The following is a 26,868-nucleotide window of genomic DNA, read 5'->3' as shown; positions in this document are numbered from 1 at the left end:
GGACTTCTGACAGGGTATGTAAACAACACATAAAATTTCTGGAGTTTTGACTTTTTATACAAGTTACTGCAGGCAAAAGATTTAATCAGTGTAAGGCGTCTTATTAATCTCAAACCAGGTTTTGTTGGTAAGTGGCTTTATGAATTACTGCTGGCAGTAATATACGGTGGACCACTACAAGGTCAAACTTTACAACTTTCCTAGGGGTTTCTAGGATCCTCTGCTATTCATCTAATACAAAATATATTCTATTCCACTGTAAATCTGATTTTCACTCTGTTGGGAAACAGGGACTATTAATTTACTCAAAATTTCCAATATTTATACAATATTACACACTGTCAAATTCTAGAAGCTCAGCTTCAAGCCCATAAGGTAGAAAAACATATTTATTTTACAGAACACATCTACTATTTAGACAGGTCACAGCTTCTCCTGATAATTGGTGTACCATGAAACCGCAAATCCAGCCTGCAAGCACAATTCCAGTCACCTTACCTTGGGGACGTGGGCAGTGACTTGCCCTCTGACCGCTGGGCTTCTAAAAGCTGCTGGAGTTGGTTCTGTAACGTCACACGTTCCACTGTCTGCCTGCAAGAAAATGTAAGACTGTTTACCTTGAATTGTAAAACTGTCAGCATTAGCTACTACCATTCAACTTTGTATTCAAAAAAGAAGTCCTCTTCACCTATACTTTACATAGTAAATAAAAAGAGAAATCACAAATAATAGCATAAACAGAGAGTTTGTCCTTGTCTCTGAATCCCTGCGGACATTTTGTGACCACTGTACCAGATGAACTGAGAGACACACACTTGTCAGAGATTATTTATTATACTTCATGTAAGACAAGTGTGGGATCATAAGCAGCAGTTCATTGGAACTGAGTGACTTACAGCAAATAATAGCCCAGAAACAAAGATATGGCAGAGCAAACTTAGGCCTACTTGGTTCTTACTTGTTTGTGTAGAGGAAGAGGAAAAGTACAGATTAAGAAGTCACTTCCTGTATTTGGTGGATGGCTTTTACTCAACTAAACGACAGCTCTCTCCTTTTCTATCTGCAAATGAACTCAGAGAGGAGCCTGAGGGAAGGGAAGGGCTGGTCCAATCTTCTTCAGCTGCAGAATGAAGCTAAGTATGATCTCTGTGTATTCAGGGGAGTAGGAAAAAACATATCTGCTTGCTGCCCAACCTTACCGAAGGTCCTACCTGTGCTCTGCACCCATCTCAGTAGTGCTGTACTTACTGCAGTCTATCACTTTCAGTGTGGTGTTGCGATCTACACTGCTTTGTAAGTAACTTTAGAGACCAATGTTTAAAAAATTGTAATAGAAGATATAAATTGTTAATAATATGAAAGTGACATCCATACTAGAAACTCCATTTATCATAGAACTGTAATCTGTAATCACAATCTCTGTTGTCCTGTCACATACTTATTTCCATAGGAAGGACTCAGTTGAACAAGATAACCTGCAAACCTTCAAGTAGTTTTACAAAAACGAAGGAATAGATCAATTTGCCACAAAAAGTTCTTCTCCCTCTCCCTGCTCCCGTCCAACTTAGACCTTCCATTCTAACACCAAAACAACCCTTTAGCTTATTACTTAAAACAACCCACCACAGATAACATTCAATCTTGTTTAGTGACCTGTAAGTTCCAGTGCCTCTAAACACTGCACAGACAGAATTATTGGGAAACTACTAGAAAACTAAAAGAGACTTACAGCTTTTTGTTACTGTACATATGCTATCTTTCACCTGGAATACAATTGGTACATTTGGTTTTATTCCCTGGTCCTGATCAAATGACCATGTGAAAATGACTTTTTATCTGCTTCTCCCAGGCTCTGCTTCTCTTGCTGTACAAGTAATACGTTTTTAGTACTTTTATTCTTATTGGATCTGCAGAACTAATACAGTTCTCTGCCAGTGAGCTGGACTCTTTCCTAGCTCGCATGCCATCAGCAGAAGAGTTAGCTGAGTTCCAAATGCAGTCTTTATAGCTGGCAATGTCAAAGCCAGAAAGGATGCAGATGACTTTTTAGACTAGGGGTTGTACTTGCAGGGCTGGCAGAAAACAAACATTTTATTTCTAACATATCAGAGTGAATCTGAAAAGTGCTACAGAAATGAAGGTGGGATCTTGAACACTGCCTTGCCATCACATTTTACAATACAACCATGCTTTATGTAGATCCCTTCTTCCTTTAATTTTCCATCTTCCTTCCTCTTGCCTACACACTTTCTTAGACTATTTTAAAATTACTCCTACCATCTGTCAACATTGGCTTATATTGCAACTCCTCAGATACTCTCTTTTAAGAGCCAGGGAAATTTTCATTTGAGATTAGATTGTGATGCCATTTATCTGTTTTATTTGCCTCTTATGCCTCCTTCAAATTCTATTTCTAAATATCTAAATAATGTAGCTAACAGCTTCTTATGCTTTTAGCTTTAATGGAAATCTCTGACACCTCTTCTGCTGAGTTAATGTTCTCATTCAACTTAAACATTTTATTGTGCTAAAAGAATTAAAGTTTCCTCCATTTTCACAGTTTAACTAGTTAGTAAATAGCTCACAGAAACCCACACATCTTGCCAGCACTATCCCTGAAGATATATAACATACACATATATAGCTAAGGTAACATTGAAAACAAGGGACCACAGCTTCCTAGAATAGCAATACTGATAAGGATTAAAACCAGACTGATTTAGGAGACAAGATCACTGTAGCTTCAGGGGTAAGAGGGTCTACTTACTTTATCATATTTAATGCCCAAATTCTGAGGGTCTTAGCTTGGACAATGTTCCCAGTAAGTAATATGTAAGGACCCTTCTGTGTCTACTCAGACAATTATGGACCCCAGCTACCTCCTAATGAAATCAGGGAGTTCAGTAACTGAACAGAGAACTGGCTGAGGCACTGGGCTCTACTGAAATATGTCTCATAGTATGTTGCCTTACTTCTCCGTCTAGTTTCAAATATAACAAGAGTAGCCACTCTACAAAGCAGAAAATAAAACAGCTTAACTAAGCAGAAAAGAGATGAACATTGTAAAGTTTATACTGGGTTTCTTACTATATGTCTATGTAACACTTTCTACCACAAAAAAAAAAAACCCAAAAGACAAACCAGCAACTTGCACACACCTTACCATACCACTACAATAATTTTTTTCAGCTATTTTTACAGCTATTCCTATGAAGATTCAGAAAAATTATGGATTTTGTTCACAGAACACAGAAAAGTGGTGGCAACAGAGGATATTCACTTTCTCATCTTCATCTTTTGACTCATGGTTTGCCTTGATCTTTTCCTTGCCAGAGATTTTGCCTTGATAGTGTATCAAAAAGATCAACAAGTGTCTCATTCATTAATTGCTTTGCACATCCAGGTCCATAAATGCAGGACAACTCTTTGGGAATGCTGGTAGAACGGTCTGTCATCAAGCAGCATTGTAAAAGAAGTCTAGGGAAGCATTAATTTTATGTCATTAGTTCTGACTTGGTCTCTTCAGGCCAGGAAAGCCCAAACAATACAAGTCAGTACTGCTAATGTCATCAGTGCTAGAAACCATGTATTTGTGCAGGTAGGAATTCTCTACACTGACAACTGACATTTTTTCAGACAGATGAAATCAGTGAAGGAATAACTAAGGTTGTAAGACCTACAGAGACCTCAGGAAGTAAAATGAAAGCCAGTATTTTGTATAGACTCTGTGAGAAACTTTTGTGACTGTCCTAAGCATTTTGTTTAATTCAGAAAGTCCTACCGGATTGACCAAAGTTCTATAATTAGCAAGAGATGCAAGCCAAAGTTTTTACTTTGAAGCCAGTAACAGTAGGTTTCGTGGGCCACTTTCCTTTTTACCTATGGAGAGAATTGCTTGGTTCCTTCCCTCTTTTGGTGAAAAGTCTCAGTTAATCCTCTTGTAAAGATTCAGTGGAACATTTGTAGTTACCACTTAGTTCCTTCTTTCAAATACAAAGACCCAGCTAAAGGTTTTGCTATACTCCTCTGTATTTGTCATCTGAGCTGCTTTGGTTCAAAGAGCTGAAAGATGTGAAGACTCTGGCAAAATGTGATTGTTTTGGTTTTGTGCCTTCGCTTCAGGAACGGCTCCAAAGAGTGTGGTGGATTGGGATAACTTCTCTCTAGAACTGCTCTGTGTTGCCTTGATGACTGGAAGAGCTCATAAAAAGAGAATGAAAGAAGGTACTTCCTTCTTTGGTTTAGGACCTTTGAAGATAGGTCTTGTTAGGTGCTGGTCTAAGACAGTTTCTGCACTGCTGTTCTTCTTGCACAGTATCAACCATTCCAGTCTTCCTGTGGTTGGGGACATACAGTGTTATCAGAGAGAGACTCTTACCCCTGGCTAATAAGGCACCCAGAATAAAAGAAGATTACATGATCAGCTCATGTTTACAGCAGCTGAGGGAAGGCTAGGAAGCATATAAGGGCTTTCTATGTCGATATTGACCATTCAAGTAACCCATCATGATACAATCATAACTTCTCTGTCTCTAGAACAATGTCCATTAACGCCAGCAGAAGTAGGTGGAGAAAATACAGGAAGCCAGCTCAGCTGCCCAAGTTGGAGCTATTCCGATGTAACGGCAGTTTGAAGTGACTTAGACTGCCAACCGGACTTCCATCTGTTGCCATCGGATGCCTTTATGATCTTCAGAGGTGCTGTAGCCATACACAGCAGGAATTCTCCTGCTATGCTAGAGGTAAGGCCCCTTGAGAAGCTGCCCCAGGCATGTACTTCGTACCACCCTTGGATTTTTATGTCGGATGGGGCTGCAAAACAGGGCAAGTGTCTTCTTCCATCATCCCCTCTGGCTCCTGTGCCTCTGAGCATGGTCCATTGCTTCTATCAGAGCCACTCACAGCCTGAGGCTTGCAGCCCAAATAGCCATGTGGAAGCTGTTCTTTCAAGCAGAAAATAGAATATTTCACTGCCTCAGTAAAAACTGCAACAGGGTTGCACTAGAGACTCACATCTCTTTGTAGAAGAGGAAGAAAAGGCTGCTGCTGCACTTACTGGAGCTAAATCTGAAGCCTGAAAAAATAGGCTGCTGAAGGGAAGCAGATTTAACTCCAGCTGAGACAAGCAAAGGAACCCATCAGGAGCCAGATAAGAATCATTTAAATGACTTCCTATGCATGCAGTCTGTGAGACTGGGGGAAGACTTGGAAAAGTGTTAATGCTTCTGTCAGGAAAGTCAGAACTAGACTATTTCTATGGGGGTAAACAGCCTGCTGACTGACATAACAAGTCTGTCTTTTCCATATGAGAGGTAACACTTATATCAAGTACTGGGTAAGCACGGAAGAAAACTGAAACATGGAGAATCCGTGGTTGCCACTTCTACTTCCTGGTGTGTGCGTTTTTTTTCTGCTGAGTTATGGGGAAAATACATTTCATTATATATTGAGATGAGTCAGGTGCTAATGCAGGCTACTCAGGAAATACCCTATGTTCTGTTTTTTTCCTTTATATAAGCTGATTTATATATTTTAGCAAATGAACCAACTACAAAACACCTGGTACTTTGAAACGTCCAGTGAACAGTGTCAGACTGTAATTATGAAAACCGTGAAAATTACAATAATCCTTAGTTCACTGTTTGTATTTATGAGAGTATAAATGTAAAAGAAGAGTGAAGATATCACAAAGATAAAATACCTTTGTAATATAAAACGTAGAGGTACAAACATAAAAATAAGCATACTTCAAATGCAGGAAGGTATTCTGTAATGACAGAGAGGAGTGCTATTACACACTCCTTTTGCTGTAAAACCAGTACAAAATAGATACCTGATCATACCAAAAGGGTGAATTAACAATAGAGATCATTTTTATGCTTATTCTCAAGACATCCAGTTTAAAACTAAAAATTGTATCACTGTAATGGGTTGGCCCCAGCTGGCAGCCAAGCACCCACACAGCCAGTCTCTCACTCCCCCTATCCCTCAGTGGGATGGGGGCAGAAAATAGGAAGAACAGATACAAAAAAGCTCATTGGTCATGATAAAGATGGGGACATCACTTACCAGTTACTGTCATGGGCGAAAAGAGACTCAACTTGAGGACTTTAACTTAATTCATTGCCAGTTAGCATAAATATTTCATTACTGGTTCAGGTATTGGGAAACAAAAAAGGACAGACATTTAAAACACCTATCCTCCCTTTTTCCAGGCTTAACCTCACTCCCAGGTTCATATGCACTCCAAGCCCCCCTTCTCCCCCATTCTCAGGCTTCACTCCAGCCACATCTCTTCCCCTCTTGTCATCGCTGGAGGGTACATTCAGTCTTTTCAGTGAGGCAACGAGCAGCACAGGTGAGGGTTCATGTGTAGCAGTTTCACTCTTCTGCTCCTTCCTCTCACTTTTCCCTGTGCTCTAGTGTGGGTCCTTTACAGGCTGCAATCCATTTGGGGAAGCACCACCTCTAGTGTGGACTTATCCATGGGCTGCAGTCCTTTCAAGAGGTGCACCTCTTCTGGCATGGGTACTCCATGGGCCACAGTCCCTTTGGTGGTGTGCCTGCTCCACCATGGTGCACCTCCTGGTCCTCTGACCTTGCTGTTCCCTCTGTTTGTCACTCTTCTGTTCCCTCCTCCTCCCTGGCATTTTCTGCCCTTTCTCAAATATGTTTTCACAGAGGTGCCACCAATTTGGTTGATGGGCTTGGCTGCAGTGGGTCCTTTGGGTCCGGCTTGGCTGCAGTGGGTCCTTTGTGTCCGGCAAAGGGCAGCCCCTCACCTGTTCTCACAGAGGCCACCCTGCAGCTCCCCTCCTAAAAGAGTCTTGTAATTTATACCCAGTACAATTACCTACATGCTGCTCGCATAAAATGATATGGTCATCTCTAAACATGGGATTATCAAAAGCCATTTTCATGGCTTGTGGTAGCTGATAAGCTCTTGATCTAAGTTGGAACAACGTTAGGACAGTGCTGATGGTTTCTAAGAGTCTTATCTTATGAGCCTATTGACAGGCTAAGTCACAGTAACTGCATCTACAATAAAAGCAAGCAATTACATAAATTCGTGTTTCAAAATACAGGCTCTTTACAGAACGTTTACTAAAAACCATACTAAAATATTAAAACTGCTCCTATGAAGAAAAAACAGAACACAAGATATTTCCTGAGTAGTCATTGTGGGTTTTGGTGACCTTCCAAGTCCAAAAAAACCCCTTCAACTACTATTTCCATTATTCCTCCCAACATCAACACCCAGCACTGTAACTGGGAAGAGCCACTCGTTGTATATAAAAGCATGCTATGTGAACAGAAATTATGATCAGCAATGATGTGATCCCAGGGTATGCAGAGGGAAAAGGGACTGGGTCGCTTCATACATACCCTTTTCTGCTCCCTCTCCCTTCATCTATGTTCACAGCAAACTGCCACAAAGAGAACAGCTGAAAAACTGAGCTGCTAAAGGTGAAGGGGCAAATGCTTGAGAGCAGGACAGAGTGCAGAAATGAGGTAGAAATATGACTTGAAAATATCATATATAAGAAGCAGAAAACAGATGCTGCTAATAAACTGAAGACAAAGTAGGGTATTGTTTTAAGAAATGCTGCTCTGCTAACAATGAAACACTTACTCCTTCAGCTGCTTAGTTAGCTTGACAACCTGTGACGCCAATGACATACATGTCTCCACAACCACTAAGTAGCGGGAACACATGGTGTGCCCGTGTCGCTCAGCACTCTGTGAGGGTTTCTCTCCCACGTGGTTTTGCATGGTGACGTTTGCTCCATATTCAACCAATGTCTGTAAAAACACAAAAGGAAACATTGACACCTGTAAGTGTAAGTCTCTGCTGTGACTTCTGGTCAACCACAAGAATGGCTGGACACAAAGCAATCCTGAATAAAATGCTTGAAAATGTCGGTCTAAGCCAATCATTTTTAAAAATCAGTCACTGACAAGTCTGTATGCAGCTTGAACTCAAAATACATACCACTAAAATCTATCGCTCAAGTGGCAAAGACTCTTCACACAGAAGAGTGAGCTGTCGTTCAGAAGAACTATGAAAAGACTACATTCTTCCTTCCTCTTCCCTTGCAGTTCTACTCAATTAATTTGTTTTCTATTCCTTTGTTTGCACAGCATAGCATGACTTGTAGCATTCATACAGTGAGTGGGACCACCAAATGAAAACAGAAAACTGACTTACATTTAAGCACCTATTGATTGTCTCCTAAGCCACAGTAATAAAGTTTTGCAGATGCACCTATCTATGCATTACTGAACACTGTGCTAACTTTGCACATGGTGGACCTAGAAAAGAAGACACAAGCAAGTGCAATTCAAAGGACAACTGTGCTAGATAACATCAGGGTCCAGGGCAGCATGAACACATTGCTAACCAGTTTATAGAGGGTGGTGATGAGCTGTAATGGCTTACCAGGTCTGGTATCTGCTGTTCTTGGGATCTCCGCACTGCAAGGCATTGCAACACACCCTTAGAATCTCATTTTAGGAATGCCTTCGCTACAATATTTGCTGACTCCTTTTGTGGTTTAGCTCTCAATTTCCTACCACAGCAGAATCCCTGAGTTTAAAAGACTCAACACAGCAGTCTCAATGTCCTGATTCCTTAGTCAAGTGATGTTTGGATATGAAAGGTATGGCAGATACTTTCCAACAACTACTTTAGGTCAGACAGGCACAAATTTCTTTTTGCAGAAAGAAATCTGTACAATGACTTTTTCAATCTGGTTGGGGTTTTTTGGGGTTTGTTTGGGTTTGTTTTTTTTTTTTTTTTTTATGCTGAAGGAAGTCTCATTGCTTTGCACTTGCTTGGTTACCCCCAATTTTGTTTTAAAGAGATAGATACTCAAATATGTGTCAGCTTTTACTTTTTAAGAAAAATAATGGCTCATACTCTGATGTATACCCCTGTGTTACTCACAGCACTACAAGAGAACCCTAGCTTGTTGCTGGAGAACTGTCCAGGTTGTGAGCATGACATTTGCTCACCTCTGGGACTTGAATCCAGAGTGTTGTAAGGGCAAAAGAAGTTCTGTCAGGCTGACCTCAAGATATCCAATAACTGAAGCAAGAATTGAGACCAAAGCTTCACTCCTTCTGATCTGTTGGTGATAACCAGTGTCATGCACTATGCGCTTTACTGGAGAGCCTAGAATAGGACCTAAATGTTCTCAGCCATGTCCAGACACACATTGCTCATAGCACTTTGAAAAAAATTCTGAACAAAACCATAATGCATCCAAAAACTACAGCATCATTAACATTACACATACACATGCAGAAGAGGAATTGTGTGGCTGAGCTCTTGGTTGACTTATCCAAGCAGAGCTGGTAAGCCACCGAGGATCGGAGTGGCCTTGTTAGCGCAGAACAGCAGGCACAGAGACCTCTACACCTGCTGACAGAAAAGAGGAATGATGGTCTGTCTAGTCTGCTAAGTCTGTATAGAAAGGAAACTTATGAACAGTCTTGCACTGCATCTCATGTCAATAAATTTGGTGTAATTTGCCAATAAAGAAAATCAAGAAGGGAGAGCTATGACTCTGCAGAAAAGCAATCTTATAGTTTGGAACATGATAGGAATGTCACCTGCTCATAACCACAGTAAATGAGAGGGCCAGGAAATCACTGATAGCTTTTGACTCTCCATCTTTTGTACTGCTATTTATAATCTCCCTGCCTCCTTTATCACTTCTTTCTTTTTACCAGATCATTCACTGTACATTGTTTTAAATTAGAGTATAAGATCGCTGGGCAGAGGGCTTATTTTGTTTCACAGCACAACAAAACAACAACTGCACTTAAGACTGTGATGTGTAATGAGGTGACATTACTAACATTGTATATTTTTGTTGTCATTAGATATTTTCACAGTTTATTTCTCATGGCTTCACCTCAACACAAAACACTTGTTGATTTGTGTATTTATCTACAATAAAATAATCTTGAAAATTTTAAGCCATTTATTACGTTTCATTCTTCATGGGGAAAGCAGGGCTATTCTCTTTTTGGTTTAGTTTTATCCAGGAAAAAAGCCTGCAGATGTCACCACTCTGCTCAAAATCATCTGCTCTCATTTCTCCTTCAAATGCATTGTACGTCTTGATGAGGCACAGTTGAGTAAGCAACCCTAACACACATCCTACCACAACGGTGGTCTTCACTAGTAAATCATAAATATTTCTTCTATCAACTTTTTTTCTAACTGATCATAGCAATTGTCTACAATACAACAATAAAAACACTAGATTTAGCATGGATGTGATGATTTGTTTATTTTATTGTCACAAGAGTGTGTACAGGGTCCATTCCTGACATCTTTAAAAGAAAGACATGTCCCATCAATGAGAAAATGCAGAGATGGTCACGTCCTCCAAATCTATTTGATTGTTCTTTTCAAGTCTATTCACTCAGCTCAGCTGTCACCTGTTTTTCTTTTTTTATTGTGTGAGACTCTCAGACTGGCTTTTATGGAGTTATGTCTTCTCTGTGTCCAGATATATAGACTGCTATAATAATAACAAACAGCTATGCATCTGTAGATTCACATAACAGTGTGCACAAATATATTTAGCTCTCTGAAGAGGTTAGCTAATGAGAAGTGACTAGCTGTATTTCTTTTAGGGTTGAACTAATACAAATCTTCTGTGTTTGCAGTGCCCTAAGAGGTGCTGTGGATCAGTTCATGTGTGGTAACAGAATTAACGTGTTTACTGATACGTATCTGAGTTCTTAGACTCTGAGAAGTACTACTCCTTCTTAGACATATTTTCCTCCCCTATTTAGAATCATGAATCATTAAGGTTGGAAAAGACCTCTAAGATCATCGAGTCCAACTGTCAACCCAACACCACCATGCCCTCTACACCATGTCCCTAAGGGCCTCATCTACACGTCTTTTAAATACTTCCAGGGATGGTGACTCAACCACTTCCCTGGGCAGCCTGTTCCAATGCTTGACCACTCTTTCAGTAAAGAAATTTTTCTTAATGTCCAATCTAAACCTCCCCTGGCGCAGCTTCAGGTCATTTCCTCTCGTCCTATCGCCAGTTACTTGGCAGAAGAGACCAGCACCCACCTCGCTACAACCTCCCTTCAGGCAGTTGTAGAGCACGATGAGGTCTCCCCTCAGCCTCCTTTTCCCCAGACTAAACAACCCCAGTTCCCTCAGCCGCTCCTCATAAGGCTTGTGCTCCAGGCCCTTCACCAGCTTCGTTGCCCTCCTCTGGACATGCTCCAGCACCTCCATGTGCTTCTTGTAGTAAGGGGCCCAAAACTGAACACAGGACTCGAGGTGCGGCCTCACCAGTGCCGAGTACAGGGGCACGATCACCTCCCTGCTCCTGCTGGCCACACTATTTCTGATACAGGCCAGGATGCCATTGGCCTTCTTGGCCACCTGAGCACACTGCCGGCTCATGTTCAGCCGGTTGTCAACCAGCACCCCCAGGTCCTTTTCCTCTGGGCAGCTTTCCAGCCACTCTTCCCCAAGCCTGTAGCGTTGCATGGGGTTGTTGCGGCCGAAGTGCAGGACCCGGCACTTGGCCTTGTTGAACCTCATACAGTTGGCCTCAGCCCATCGATCCAGCCTGTCCAGGTCCCTCTGCAGAGCCTTCCTACCCTCCAGCAGATCAACACTCCTGCCCAACTTGGTGTCATCTGCAAACTTACTGAGGGAAACTCAATTCCCTCATCCAGATAATTGATAAAGGCTTGATCTTGATCACTTTGATTTCTATTTCTTGCCTTTCTGCTGGTTATCTATTCTTTTATCTATTCTTCTCCAATGACTAATTTGTTTCTCAAATACCTTTCTGCAATCTTCTGGATTGATTTTATTATTATTTCTTCTCCAAACAGCTTTCACTCAAAGTGACGACAATACCAAATGTACTCCTGTGACTAGTGTTTCTAGTAACTTTGATGGACAGAGGGTACATCTGCAATTCAACGCAAAGTTGACAAGCTTCACCTAGCCATCGCGTTCAACCCTACAGCTTGTTTGGTATGTCTGCATTGAACATAGCTTCTGTACAGAGGTATCCAAACTGGTTTATTCAGAGCTGGCTCCCAAAAGTACTGTAGCTGTGTAAGCCTTCTCAGCAGGACAAAATACCCTTTTCCGCAGCTCTATACAACAGAACTATATTGCTTTCAGTGGCCAAGCTGATTCATGGAGAATCAGTTAGAAATTACCATCACGCTGCATTGTTTAGCATAGATACATTCGAAGATTATAAGTCTGGAAAGGACGGTTTACTCAAGGTAGAAATCCTTCAACATAGAAGAAACTTATCTGTTAGACTTCCCCTAAGCCAGAGAGCTACAACTATTCACTGGAAAAAGAAACAGAAGGAAAATACCAAAATAGTAAGGAGAGTATGCATATCTACACTGGCTACCCTTTTGTAACATAAAAACATACACATTAGCTGCTTATGTATGAACAATATGATCATGCTTTCTTCTTGCAATACAACAGTTACTTTAGGCTAATAATAGCATAATTGATAATAGAATCCAAAAAACAGAGCTTTTCGGTATTTCAGTCTGAATCCTACTGGTTTTAAGTTCTTCCTTCTAGTATATTTTAATGTATCAATAATTATTCCCACTTGTAAGATCTCCTATAATAATTTTAATGGTTGTTGTCATTCAAGTTTGATGTAAAGAGGTTTCTGATATAGCTATCACTCTACCTGTATGCATCCTAGATAGCCATGTTGAGCAGCTATGTGAACAGCAGTATTTCCATCCTGGTCAACTTCATCCAGTGAAATCCCTTGTTCTTGCATAAACTGAAGAAGCCACAGAAGAATTTTCTCCTACGGAGAGGGGGAAAGAGATGTCACAAATGATAAGAAATATGAAAAGTTAAATGTCCTAGAGGAATACTGGTATTGTCATCTGTTACTAATACTGTCCAATAATTCCTTGTTTTCAGTCTCTCTTAACTTTGTAGGACTTAGTGTATCATGGGTCTGCCCCTTTTGTTTTTTTCCCCAAGGAAATAAGCTGAAATACTTTATCTGTTTTATAAAAAGACATAATACGAAAAATATGAGTTCTGTAACACATTCTGAGAAATCGTACATTAAAAAACATGCATGCCTGTATGTTGGAGAGGAGACCTGAGGCAGAACAGCCTGTGCGTCAATCTGAAAATCAGCTTGTGAAATTTGGTGAAACTTAACAAGTCTCTTTGGAAAATTAAACCAGGAGTATGCACAGATCACAGAGTTGAGCAGTTAGATTCTTCAAATCTATCATCGTGCCCCAGCTCTGGGCTGTTGTGCAAGAGGAGAAGAAACACAACTAAACCGAGGAAATCTCTCTGTCCTGAGCTCTCAGTGTGTTGACTAATGGACAATTTGTATGTGCCTGCATGTTAGGAAGAATGGGGAGACTCGGACCGCAAAAATTGCAAGTGAAAATCTGGAAGCCAAAACTGAGGTGCCAACTTAATTCTTTTTAACATCGCTTTTTGCGTGTATACGCAGGTGTAATACACATTTATATGGGTATTCTTTTCTAATAATGGAGAGTTTATATATGTGCACTAAGCTTATTTTATTTCTTATTTTCCCCAGCAGGTTTATTTGGAAAAATCTTCTTCTCTCTAGGAACCTTCCATGCCTCTCCAGATTAAATTTCATTCTGCCCTGTTGAATGTGATACATATTAAAAATGAATAAATCAATAGATTACATAAAAAACTGAGGTCCATTAAAAGATAACTGACTACAGCTGTACTCCCAGTTTTTGCATCTGAATAGCTGAAAAGAATAAATTACTTTCTAGCTTAAAACTTTTTTATTTAAACATGTATTTTTTATTATCTTCCATTGATATCTATCGTGTGTTATACTAGCTAGGAGCTCTAGTTCAAAAGGGCTTTGTACATTCTAGTGTTGGTGAGGCAAACACCAATGCACAGACTTAACCTGCACCACTTCAGTAGCTTCAGTGATACGTCAGTACATAATCGCTCACAGTTAGATACGTGGGTCTGTAAGGGTGAAGTGTACCTAAATGAACAGCTCTGAAAGTATGTCTAGGACTCTAAGCAGTGATCAAGTAGGAAAGAGAAAGAATAAAAATGAGAAAAGGAAATTCTAGCTAGGAAGCTTGGGTATAAACCTCTTTTTTTGTATAAAAGTATCACAGAAATTTTAATGTCAAGGAAAAGGAGATGGATCCTCAGACTCTATTAGGTCTCCTCCAAACGATTCTACCCATTCAAGCACCTGGATCTCTGCTTACTACTTCAGAGGGCTAGTCTGTTTGGACCTTATCTTCTTCCTATTTCCACTTTAACAGAAGTTTTGTTTTTATTACAGGGTGAAGGGATAGGTATTTTTACTTCTCCTTGGCTGAATGCCCAACACAGCTGACAGCCAGCATAGAGCGATGACTTCAGATCACATATCCCTTTTAAAATACTTTTGAGCAATTTCTCGAGATGCCTGTGGTGTTGGCCAGCAGTGGAGAAGGATTACACTACTCCTATGAATTGCCCTTATGTTTTAATAATTAAAAGAAAAATATTTTAGCAAAACTCCTCTGCAGAATTGGAAGACAACTATAGCTTTGAAATTACATATTTCTTTGGAACATAATAGACACCAGAATGTTAAACACGTTCTGTAATTTTATGATCACAATCAGCGTGGAGCAAATGATGCTTTCTAAGTCATTTATCTTATCAACACGGAAATCAAGTGCCGGGATGGCTAAATGCAATCACCTGCACTGTCTGTGCATCAACTGATCACAGGCAGAAAGTCAGAGGCCTACTCAAACAGTTTGTGCTTCTCTCAAATGACTGTTTTTTAACAAATGTATGCTTGACAAAAAAAAAGACAACAACTATTTTCTTCACTTACATTTAGGAAAAATGAAAACATCATAAATCAAAATATATCATATATCACTTTAGTAACACTCATATTATGTATTTGGAAGAAAAGTGTTTTTAGGAGTAGGTTTATAGTCATCAACTCAATTTATTCAGACAAAACGACGGATAATAAGAAAATTAATGAGATGAAGATAATGGAAAATAATCACATATTTGTTATGTAACAGGAACTGAAAAATACTGATAAATTATTCAGTATATCTGATAATTTTAAGATTTACAATGGTCTTATGTTGTAGCAGTGGTTAACATCCCTCTGGCATATTCTAGACCTACAATAATTCAAATCTCCCTAAAAAAAGATTCTGGGAAAATGTCACAATACGTAATTTCTGTTTTGGGACAGGCTATAGATTGGCTCCATTAGCTGGCTTTTGGAGCAGAAAGAACAACTAACAAAGACCACTTAAATCATTAAATGGACTACAAATGGAAAGATTAGCATGGTGAAGAGTACTGACTCTACAGCTAATCCTAGCCCCATCACTCGATATTAATTAAATAAGCTACCCTTCCCAGTATCCCTTCACAGTAGAGGAGTAGGAGTGAGTGAAAACACCACATTTTCCTTGCAAAAATGACATTAGACAGGAAGGCAAACATCCTGGGGTGCAAAAAAGGTGTGTTGTTAGGCATTTCTGTATCTGAATGTCACACACTCCTCCGCACTGTGCTCTCCAGCACCACACCACCGCCAAGTGGTGCACAGAACCCCTTCTAGGTCCTCAGACATGCTATAGCCCTGGTTCCCCAAAGTTCCCCCGGAGCTTAGAGGCAACAAACCCTTAGCATTCCCCACCCTCTGCCTCTTACCCGTGCAGTCCATGCTACCACAACATCCATATTGGAAAAAACTTACAGCCCTATGAAGCTCTTAGTCAGGACCCACTATGTGCACCTAGGATTGCACCACCATCTCCTTCCTGTCACGTGGTGTGCCAGACACAGCTGGTACACAATCTGCATGTACCCATGACTTATGCCTGGCATGGAGAGGTCTGCCAACAGCCATGGTTGCTTCTTGCACAATCCCATGCTTAAAGAAGCCCTTGCTAGGAGGTATGCTGATCAGGCTACAGGTTGACTTTAAGCTCTTCTCCTCTTCCATCAGATGAACTTATGTGGTCCCTCTCTCATTGGACAAATATATTATTGTTGAGATGTCTTTGGAGTCAGGCCATGACTGGTTTGATGACCTTTAACATAGGAGCTTTGCTACGAACTCCCTTTTGCTGCCCATTCTAAATGATATTATTGAAGAAAAATATGGTGTGCATGCCTAATGCCTGGGGAAACAATGGATGGACTGACTCTTTTAGAAGATGATTCAATAACAGGTCTTTCTTGTAAAAATATTACTCTTGTAATTCTGCCAAGACCAGTGTTTACATGGATTATCTCTCGTCTAAGTAATGGTAAAATAAATTAAAGCTTCGAGGACAGCGCCAACTACGCATTTGAATTTCTCGAAGTTTTTTTCTTCTTAACACAGTTGGGTAAGATAGTCTGGCATCCCTTCAGCCTCAACATTCCCTCAGGTTTGCAAGATGTTTATGGATTATAAAAAAATGATAATTGACATTACTTGTGAACTTTCTTTGGCATTCAGCTAACTAAGAAAATTTGGCAGCAATGTATATATCACCTTTTTAAATTTCATGGGTGGCTGATTGTAGCTGGTGTTTCTTAACTGGTAGAGCTTCCGTCCTGCTCTGAAAAGAATCTAGATAAAGTGTGCCAGATCTGTTCCTGGCAGTAGACAGTATAGCTCACGGAAAAAAAACAAAGTTTCCCTGGATTTAGTTTGTATAAATATCTTTAGAGATGAGGACAAAATTAGGCTAATCAATTGAAGATATGAATGTAAGTTCACATGAAACTTTCTCTTCCAAATTTTTTCTTCCCAGTAGCAAACACGCCTTTCTCGAATCCAGTTCTGATCTGGCTCCCAGCCTCCCTACACTCAGTGCTAGGTTTACAGGCCAAGCTGGCTACGGAAAGCAGGACACAATCAATCAGTGTATCCAGCAGGGTCCTAACTTGCACCTAACATCTGCGTAGTAGGTGAGTGGGGAAAAGGCAATGGAGGTCTTTGCACAGCATGAAAACAAGGGTGTCTGTGTGCCTATGGAAACAGCAGGAGAAAGGGTAGACTTCCAGCTCCACAGCCTTCCAAGCCTGCCCCCTCTCTTTCCTCCCTCCTCCAGTAAATGCATGCTTGAGCAGAATCATTTAACAGCAGAAACACGCCACAGTAATTGTATGGCATTGAATGAGACACTTACACAGGAAAGAAAAAGATAATTTTCTCAGTGGTTACATTTTGCTTGTTCTCTCTTAGTAAGTAAGAGAAGAAAAGCATGAGCACAAAAATAGTGGGTTTTCTGCATTTACCCTTAATGTCTGTTGAAGAAACTGGGTGATAAAGTGGCCCATCTGCCAAAGAGATTAAAGAATAACCAATCACTATTCCTTGTGTAGTAGATCCTGTCCTTTGAAGAGGGGTTATTGCAAGGTCTACTTAGGAAAAACAGACTTTGTGGGAAGAGAATGTGGTGCGATTAAGTGGTATATGTTTCCCCAGACATTAGCAAAGCACCAAAATGCTGTACTTCTGTGGTTTCTCATCATTAGATTTATAGATAAGTCAGGTGTGGAACAGGATTGGTTTACAACATATTTTTATGTGTAATTTTCAATAAAACTGGCTAAAGATAGACAGATGATGTTCAAGTTTCACCACACTTCATTGCCAATATACTGAATTCCTAAATTGTCACAATTTGCCATTTTGAGATTAGTCTCTCCTGGAAAGAGAATGTGAACTATCCCAAAATGTTTGATGATTTTCTGATGTGTCTTGGCGTCCCCTAGGGAACATGACAGCTAATCTCCCTAGATGTTCTTGGGATTGATATGTTGGCCTAATATGCCAGCTAACCTTCTCCTAGCCATTACTTAAAGCTTAAAAAAAAAAAAAAGACTTAAAGGGGAAAATACTGAAAAAAATACCCAGATTAAGTGGCAAAAGATTTTGCTATATTTGAACTAATTAAGAACACCTGTAATTAAAAGCCACAAAATTATAAAGATGCTTTAAATTGAAATTCTTGTATAAGCATTTAAATAATCTATTTGAAAAAGTAAATGAAAGTCATACCTGGCCATAGCAACCTGCATAATGAATAAGGCTTGGGTAGTCTTTTGAGCAACTTAATTCTGCAATAGCTTCTGTTTCGCTCACCATCCACCGAACGCACTCCAGCTGACCATTCTAAACAAATTAAAAAAAAATTAAATTCCAGCTCTTTCAGTTCTAAACACATCTATAAATAGGGAAAATCTTATCAGAATTATTAAAATGTTATGAAATTCCAGTTTGTTTGAAAATGTGTTCTTTTATCTGCTCTCACGTAATGCCCTTGTTTGTCTTGCTGTCCTGGATCAATTATAGTTTGGCTATTGATTATAGTGAAATGGGCGATGTGAAGGTGGCAGTCAAATATTATTCCATACACAATCTGGCCCCTACTCTCAGATTGTTCAGTGCAAAACCATAGCTCTCTTTCCATCACTTGTACAGCAAGGCTTAATGATTAAATGAGAGGATTTGCTGGAGCAGAGTGAACAGTTCCCCTACAAACTCAAGCCTTCATTGATCATTAATTAAATGCATGCTTCCTAAATTATTCCTATGTATGTAGTATCTGAACACCTAATCCTTATGGATTAGACCTATCTGTAATAGATACTGTTCAAACACAAACAAGGAGGTGGTTCTTGCCCTGAGCACCTTTCACAGCCTAGTCTCAAGATTCCCAAGCTGCTATGCACACTCACAGTAGTTTGCAAGTTACTGTGAAGTGGGATGTAGATGCTGTGGGAACAAGTGAACATTTTCTTCAGAGCGTGCTTGTGGCCCAGTGTAAAGGCAAGAGTTTTTCGCAGTTTGTCTTGCTGCAGCCCCTTTTCAGCGATGGTACCTTGTTAAATGCAGTTTGGCATGACCTACGTTCTGGCCTGCTCTTACTTCATTTTTTAACTCTCATGTTCATAAAGGCTATTATATTCTCTATAGCTGAAACACATATTTCAATTGCTCAGTCAAAACCTCACAGAGGTCAACATACATAACATAAAAAGCTGTTTGTGTGCATAAAATGGAAAGAGCTATCACGAGAAGGAAAAAAAATCCATTTCAAGTTTCAGTTTTATTTTTACAAAAACAAGGAGAAGAATGTAACAAATATTAACCCATTTAAAATTATACAGGAGACAGAAAAATTGGAATAAAATTAATTTGTCTTATTCCTTCCATATGTAATGTATGTATATAAACACAAAAATGCACACCATTTTACTTCACTTACTTTGCTCTATTTCTCTCAATTTCAGTAATGAAGTAAAACAATGAAACTACCTGTATTCTTTTTATTACACTAGAAAAATCCTCCTGATCACATTTGGGTTCAAATATTAGTAAGCATGACTAACTAATAATTTTTTATTTTGTTTTCCTTTGTATCACAACACAGTAAAATATTTTTGTATTTTTTAAATTAAGGTAAAGAGTTAATAAAATTAAGTACCTGCTAAATAAGATAATTTTGCTAATGTGGAAAGGATTTCTCCACAGTTAGTTAAAATAAACTATCAATATGACAGTGTGACTGGCCATAACATACCGCTCCATTTTCACTCTCTAGCCCATAGCTCAAGGTCAGAAAGAGGTCTTAAATCAAAAGAATTAGTTTTAATTAAGTCATTCTTTACTGAGAAATGTTATGCATTATCACTAAATTGTTGAAATTCTCTTCCACGGAAATTTATGTTCCTGCATACAAGTTTTCTTCCATTCTGATAGGCATCATTCTTGTGGAACATAGGTGCACGTCCCACATGGTGTAACATTATGGGAGTTACAATGGTATGAAGTAAGAGCAAGAAAAATAAAGTCCATCTATCAGTGTGCAAAAACACTTGGGAGTAAGGATCAAGAGCTACAAAGTTTAGTGATGCCAGACTACTTTAAGGCTCTCACAAAACTTTGCAACGATCCAGGACAAGTCCAGCCATGCAGGTCATCATGAGAAACTCTTGGGCCTGAGCACCCTCACTTACATGAACAACTTCATTACATTTACACATTTTTCTGTGAATGTTGAAGCATGCTCAAGTATTATAGAAACTAAAGGAACAAATTATTAAAAAAGCCAACCTTTCCGGAGAAAAAGACTAAAGGTTTTATTGGCTTATAAACACATTACATATCTATGTTGAAAAAACAAGAAAGAAAACATTTCCAATTAAAATTGCACGACTTTAAATTGGCAGACTGTAACTATTCAGTTTGGACACGAGCCAAGGTACTGAAGCTAAATACTTCACTTTTATAACAGCATTTCATTAGTACAACTAGATATCAGTTTAATTTTATATTCATATGGATTGTCCCAGAAAAATAAAAAAACCCCAACCCTGAAACCTGCACCAGTGCCCTAGGTCATTGAAATGACATCTCAAAGATGCAAACCTGCAGGTTGGAATCCACCAGTCCTCTGTCAGCTTCTAAAGTTTTTCCAAGAAGAAAATAACAATAAAACCCCGGAAGAAACAGAAACTCTTGTATTATATTTCACCCCTTTCCTTGTTTCTTCTTAAGGTACTTAGTGGCTAAAAGGAATGGCATTCAACCATTCAATCTTACTTACTTAAGAACCAGAATCGGTATGGTTAAATTATCAGCCTTCCTGTAGACCACTATGTTTTATTTTAGTGCAGCAATACAAATAATTTTCACATTTTCCTATATAATAGGTTTTTCTGTAAGCTTTGAAATTAATTTTTGCAGTTTCTGACAGGTTGTTCTGTAATATGTACATTTTAACTTTGATGCGATTGTCCTAGGCAACCAAGAGGTTTCACCTCCAGATGTGGATCAGAGGTTTTTTATGCTTTGTAAACATGTTCTTACACTTGTCTTACAAGGTTATACCTGTATTTGTAAAAAACCAAGAAACTGTTATGCTCTCTAAAGAAACAACTGAATCTGAGTTAAATGAAAGTTCCTTAAAATATAACAAATTTTTTTAGAGTTAACTGATTTAAAAATGAATCTATATGCATTGACAACAACGTATACAATATCAGTATTATACAGCTGATATTGTATCCTGCACAGTAATCCATTTTTATTTGCTTATGTGGTACCAGCCAGCAGTTCTTTATGCTCTCACTTAACAAAATGCTTGAAAAATAACATCCTGCTGGATGCATTACTTACTGCCACCACAGAAAGAAACTAAATGGACTTTATGTCACATTACAGTAAAGACAGAGACTAAGTTACCTTTATTGCTAATCCAGCTGGAGTTAGCTGCTCAATATTTCGTTCATTCAAACAGTCTTCACCCATCAAAGAAGTGAGATGCTGCAGGCATTCTGCATGTCCCTTTGATGCTGCTACATGCAACAGATTGTTGTCACATTCATCATGGATTTTATCCAGATTATCTGCTGCTAAATGTGGCTGTTAAAAAAGGCATTATGTTAGTTCCAACTAAGGATAAAAAGGTAGACAGAACATTAAGGCTCATGGCCCAAGACACAAGCCAAATACAAAGATGTTTCCCCGTAGGCATGTTCTTTTATAACTCAAAACCAGGAGCTTTTCACTTCACATGACTACTATTAGCAAAAGGATAGAGGTGGCATGCTCACTGGCTTGATTCACTGTAGTTCCTCTCCTTCTCGTGGAATTGTCATACAACAGTGCAAGATCTTGAGTAGGTTTAAGTCTTTATACTAGTTTGATCAATGAAATAGCTGCAAAAATACCCACATTTTCATAATTTCTGTCTATTTTGCGTTTGGTTTCTCCCCCTCCCCTTTTTTTTTTTGGCATTATATTAATGAGTAATTGAACAGAAAACATCCACGACTCCTAAAAAAAGTTCCTGATTGATTTTGCTCATCACAAAAGGGGCAGCTTGTGTTAAGCACAATCTAAAATGTAGTTAAAACACATGACAGAAGACTTTTGTTTGATAGCTTGTTTCCATGAAAAAATTTGTTGGAATTATTTACCCAAGCACTACACAACCATGACCTAACACATTATTTCTGCCCAAATCTAATTTTGAGACAAAACAATTGGATTGAGAAACTCCAGAAGGAAAATGGAAGAAGGAAGACAGAGTTAAGGAGCAGCAATGATAAGTTCCTAGAGTAGCACAGACTTGCCAGGGTACTGTTTGATGAGTCTACTTCATTCAGAGGTTTCGACCTGTTTGGAAAAAATATGCATTTTCTTTCCAGCTAGCTACCTATGATGACCTCTTTTTTCCCCCTCAATTCCTATTTCGGGGTGAATTTAATTTGCTTTTATTTCTTCCTGAGCAATCTAATATTCTCTTCTGCCTCCGTCTAGTCTTTGAATATTTGCTTTTGTTCTTGCTGCTATGTTAATAGCGTGCCTTTGTGCTTGAGCTAGACTGGTAAACAGAGAAGCTAAACAAACATCTAACAAAAAAAGTTCTTACACATACACTGCGCCTCCACCAGCCGTTCTGAGTGGAGATCACATGCTCTGCATCATTGTGCTAACTTGCATCTAGTTACTTTGGAAACCATCATTAATAGTGCCTGATCACAGTGCTAGAATTTACTAAAAAACTTCATATGGGTCAGAGGCCAACAAGGCTTTAGAGAAAGCTCCTGCCTGAGAACGCTGCTGCAACAAGACAGCATAAACACTCCTGAATAATAATCAGAATACAACAGAAGCCCCTCTGTTCCCATCATCAGCCTCTAAATAACAACTGAGGTAAACCAGCAATAATTGAACAAAGCGACCCACAAATGTTGCGAAAGGCAAAACTCAATTAAGATTTAAATTCAGTATTTAAGTGATCTCAATGGTTAAAATGCCTGCTTTCTATATGATTTCAGTGTACTGCAAAAACTCGCAATCTTGGCCATGTTTACATAAAACTAGTATCTTGGTTTTGCTATATGTTTGATTTAAAGATTAAAACTTTCCATTTGGAAGCCCATATGCTCCATTTCTAAAGAGCGTACAAGATAAAAAGGGCAGCGGTTCAAAATGGGCACTTCATCAGCTCTGCTGGCTTAATAAACTGCATCACATATCGTCCTTACTCTATGTGTTTTATGAAAAAGATGACACTTACCAGTAAAGATATTTGTCCTTCCTTTACAATGTTTAAGATGCTCTTAATTTTTTTCACCTCTTCGCTCCTCTCTTCTGGGCCCCCTGCGCTGCTCCAGTTCATGCTCAGTTCCTCTAGTTGCTTGCTTTCTGTCACTGCCGTCTGCAGGTGGAAAGTCCTCAGGTGGCAGTTTGGCATAGTCTTCTCAGTTTTGTGAGCATGAGGATCCACAAATGTCCTGCTGAGGAAGCCCTTGCCCTGCGCTTCAGATTCATGGACTGAGCTACACTTAACTAAAGGCTGGGAAAGCTCTAATTCTTCTGTTAAATGCTTGTGCTGATCAAGGACAATGGGCTGCGTTTTCCTCAGCTGAGAGCCTTTCACAGGAGACAGCACACAGAACTGCGTCCCGGCAGGCGAGCTCTCCGTGTTCCCTGCAGAGCACGTCTTGCCACTAAGACCATTCACTGTTGAACATACACCCAGAAGTTTTTTCTCAGGAGCTACCTTTGTAAAAGGAACAAGTTGCTGGCTTGATTTAATATAAGGCACATCCAAAATTTCATCCATATCCAGGTCATAGTGCTCCAGCTCCCCAAGCAGAACTGCCGGCTCGATATTTTTGCTTTCAAGGCTCTCTCCTCCTGGGCTGTGGTCATCATTTGGAGGTGCAGATTGAGAATCGCTGCCTTTCTGGTATTCTCCCTTCTGGTTCTTCTGGTCATCACTTTCATTGTTCTCAGAGCTTTCTGGCTGGTGCTTTAATGGGGAAACCCTCTTCACTGGTCTGAATTTATTGCACACATCTGCAATTCCTGTTGGTTTCTGTGCATTTCCGATAAGAGTTGAGACTCCACAGTTCCAGCTGCTGCTGGAAACTAGAGAAACAGAGGAATGTGATTTAGAAGTGATTACTACCAGACGTGTGACATGATATAGCATGCTTTAAAGATATACCTGGCCAAACACTGGAAACAAGAATTACATGATAACATGACACATTCATATCTAAGCAGATTTAATGGCATCTCTATCAAAACAGCTGAAGAATTTGACACTCCAGAAAAGAAAGTTTCTTCAAAGAGGACATACATTGTAATCACTTACAAATAAAGTAATTTTAATCAAGTAATGGACATCAATAAGAGCCTGGTGGTGTTTACAGTGGTCCTGTCCAACTATGCTAGTTTGCACTCTGCTTTTTTTTATCGCATGGAGATGCATCACAAGAGTAGGATGATTTTCTGGGAGGTCAACAAAAGGGTTAGTCAAAACTTTTTAGTGGATTTGTTTTAAAGCAGTAAGAATGATCTAATTTTTAAGGCCTGTTATCTCTGGGAGATATATTTTTCATACAAGAACTGGAAATCCATACGAACAGTGACTGAGAGCTGGGACTGTTCAGCCTGGAGAAGAGAAGGGTCAGGAGGAATCTTATCCTTATATACAATTACCTGTAGAGATACTCAAAATCCAACTGGACATAGTCCTGGGCTTAACCTGCTCTAGCTGACTCTGCTTAAGCAGGGCCATTGGACTAGATGATCTCAAGTGATCCTTGCCAACCTAAACGATTTTGTGATTTTCTGACCTGAAAATTAAGCCTACTTATTCAGGTATGATGTCTCCTTTTCCACTTCTCCTCTGTAGGTCGGGCTTCTCTGTCAAACTTTCCATCCCTTATATATATAACCTGTGTACATATATAGACACACACACACACATATATATAGCTCTGGACCTTCCAGACCATTATTTCAGTGCACTGCGGGATTTGGAGATTGACCAATGAATCTGACTTGCAGAGAAGAAAGGCAGCTCAAGGCACCTGAATTCTTAATCCTACTGAACTTGAACTCAATCCTACTGAACTTGCACTCTTCCACACGGTCCCAGCTGGTGATATTTATGATCTCCATAATCAGTGGAACTCTGGCAAACAGTTTTCCTTATTTTGTTATTTTCAGCTGAGGGACAGCACTGAAACCACCAAAGCCTTTAGGCAATTTCTATGCCCCTTTCAATGTATACTAAGAGTTAATGCATTCTGAATGTCAAGAATACTGTTTAAACAAAGCAGATTTATTACACGTGCTAACTGCCTATCAGTGGGATCTAATTTGTGGTTAAAACACACAATTTGCCATGAACACCTTCCTAAGGAAACAGATATATACACTTTCAGTGCAACATTAATGTCTGAAGTGAAAGATTAGTATAGCTTAGTAGTTACGGATGTCTGAAAATTACCTTAATACTTTTGGAAGCGCTTAAGAATACATTTCCGAAGAAGAAATAAAAATAATAATAATCAAAAGGCATGTAACTTAGTGGGCCAATACAAAGAACGCACTGTACTGACTTATTTATGTATTGTATAAGATCTTAGGTTCAAAGGCCTGCACTTTTATGTTGGTTTTATTTACATATGAAATTTTTTCCAAGTGATACAGGGAAATGGATACCATATGTTCCCCAGCTGTTTTGTTCTGACAGGAACTATTAAGCACTCAGTATGGAAATGAATTCTGTCTGAGTTTTATGAAAACACTGCTTTCAACACAGGGGTCTAGACAGAGGAAAAGGCATCAACATTTTGTTTGTCGTCACTTTATTTAAGCTTACATTTACTTTGTTGCTTGGCTTTCTCCACTTTCTAACCTTAATAACACGCATTTACATAAACCACTGTTAATAAAATTGTAAAATCGGACACTGTGAAGAAGCAATGACCTTTGTAACAAATCTGTCTTGGATCATTGTAAAGTCATGTATTTCTCTTTTCTTTCATTACAGTTAGAGTGGAGTAAGGTACTTCCATTTTTCCATTCTTTTTCTTCCCAGTATCTCTCTAAAACCACTGTTTTTCCAGAAAACGAACTGGAACACCGAGAACAATTAGCAATATTTTTACTGACTTACGAATTTATTCTTCACTTAACTGGGATGATGAATTTACACTGCATTTAATAAAGGATTAGAATATAGCATTTAACCACATAGCAGTAGGGAAGAAAGCAAGGCAGACTGGTAGGCACAATCCTTCTTTGTGCAATTTTCTACTTGGGTGCTGTACAGGCTGCACCAGTGCTTAGGCAATTATAGCATGGCATCCCCTACACAACACTGAAACCATAGGCCAGAGTAGTCCAGGGCATGGCTTGAATCTCTTCCGTTCTGTTTCCAGACGCTTGTTCCCTGAAGAAGCAAAAGCGAGTGCTGCCTATGACCGCCAAAGCAACAGCACAGCAGAAGTTATGTGAGTAGTCTTCAACAGCTGCTCCAGGGGAAAAGCCTCTTACTCATCTCCTCATACTTATGAACTCAGGCAAGGGCCATCAAAAGTCTGGGCCAATAAATACTGTTTGATTCTTTTATAAACAACAGTAAAGGATGGTCTGAGTTTAAGGCAGGGCACTAGAATGTGGAACAGCTAACTTGATTCCAGAATCTGACAAAAAATTCCAGTATAATCTTGGATAAGCCATATCTCTTCTGGGGACCAGTATCTCAAATGTAAAAAGGTGACAACAATTTTTTTTTTCCAACTATCCTGTCAAAATTATTTATTTTACTTTTATTCACTAATATGAGAGATTTGGGCAATCCCATTGTTCTGTGCTAAAGCAAAAAGAGAGAGGAACACAAAAACTGGGGAGACTTCATACACATCAGTAAAAACCTATCGTGCTGCCTGATAGACCTGAGGTACCAAAGCATTTCCTTGGCACTAAAGAAAATAGTATCTGA

At 39.3% G+C, this 26,868-nt stretch overlaps 1 protein-coding gene across 3 annotated transcripts in view; it reads right to left on the bottom strand.

Annotated features, from left to right (window-relative positions):
- Nucleotides 1–26,868, bottom strand: part of SNCAIP (synuclein alpha interacting protein) — a 99,323-nt gene that overhangs the window by 10,048 nt on the left and 62,407 nt on the right. For all 3 annotated transcript variants that reach the window (XM_075136697.1, XM_075136695.1, XM_075136696.1), the window contains 6 exons: nt 23,140–23,996; nt 21,297–21,476; nt 18,108–18,221; nt 12,726–12,851; nt 7,634–7,803; nt 499–591 (listed from right to left, as the gene is read on the bottom strand). In XM_075136697.1, coding sequence (XP_074992798.1) covers nt 499–591; nt 7,634–7,803; nt 12,726–12,851; nt 18,108–18,221; nt 21,297–21,476; nt 23,140–23,996 — 1,540 coding nt within the window. The remainder of the gene's footprint in view (nt 1–498; nt 592–7,633; nt 7,804–12,725; nt 12,852–18,107; nt 18,222–21,296; nt 21,477–23,139; nt 23,997–26,868) is intronic.

This window comes from Calonectris borealis, chromosome Z, assembly GCF_964195595.1.
Source record: "Calonectris borealis chromosome Z, bCalBor7.hap1.2, whole genome shotgun sequence".
Taxonomy (NCBI): domain Eukaryota; kingdom Metazoa; phylum Chordata; class Aves; order Procellariiformes; family Procellariidae; genus Calonectris; species Calonectris borealis.
This window is presented reverse-complemented; position numbering and strand designations above follow the sequence as displayed.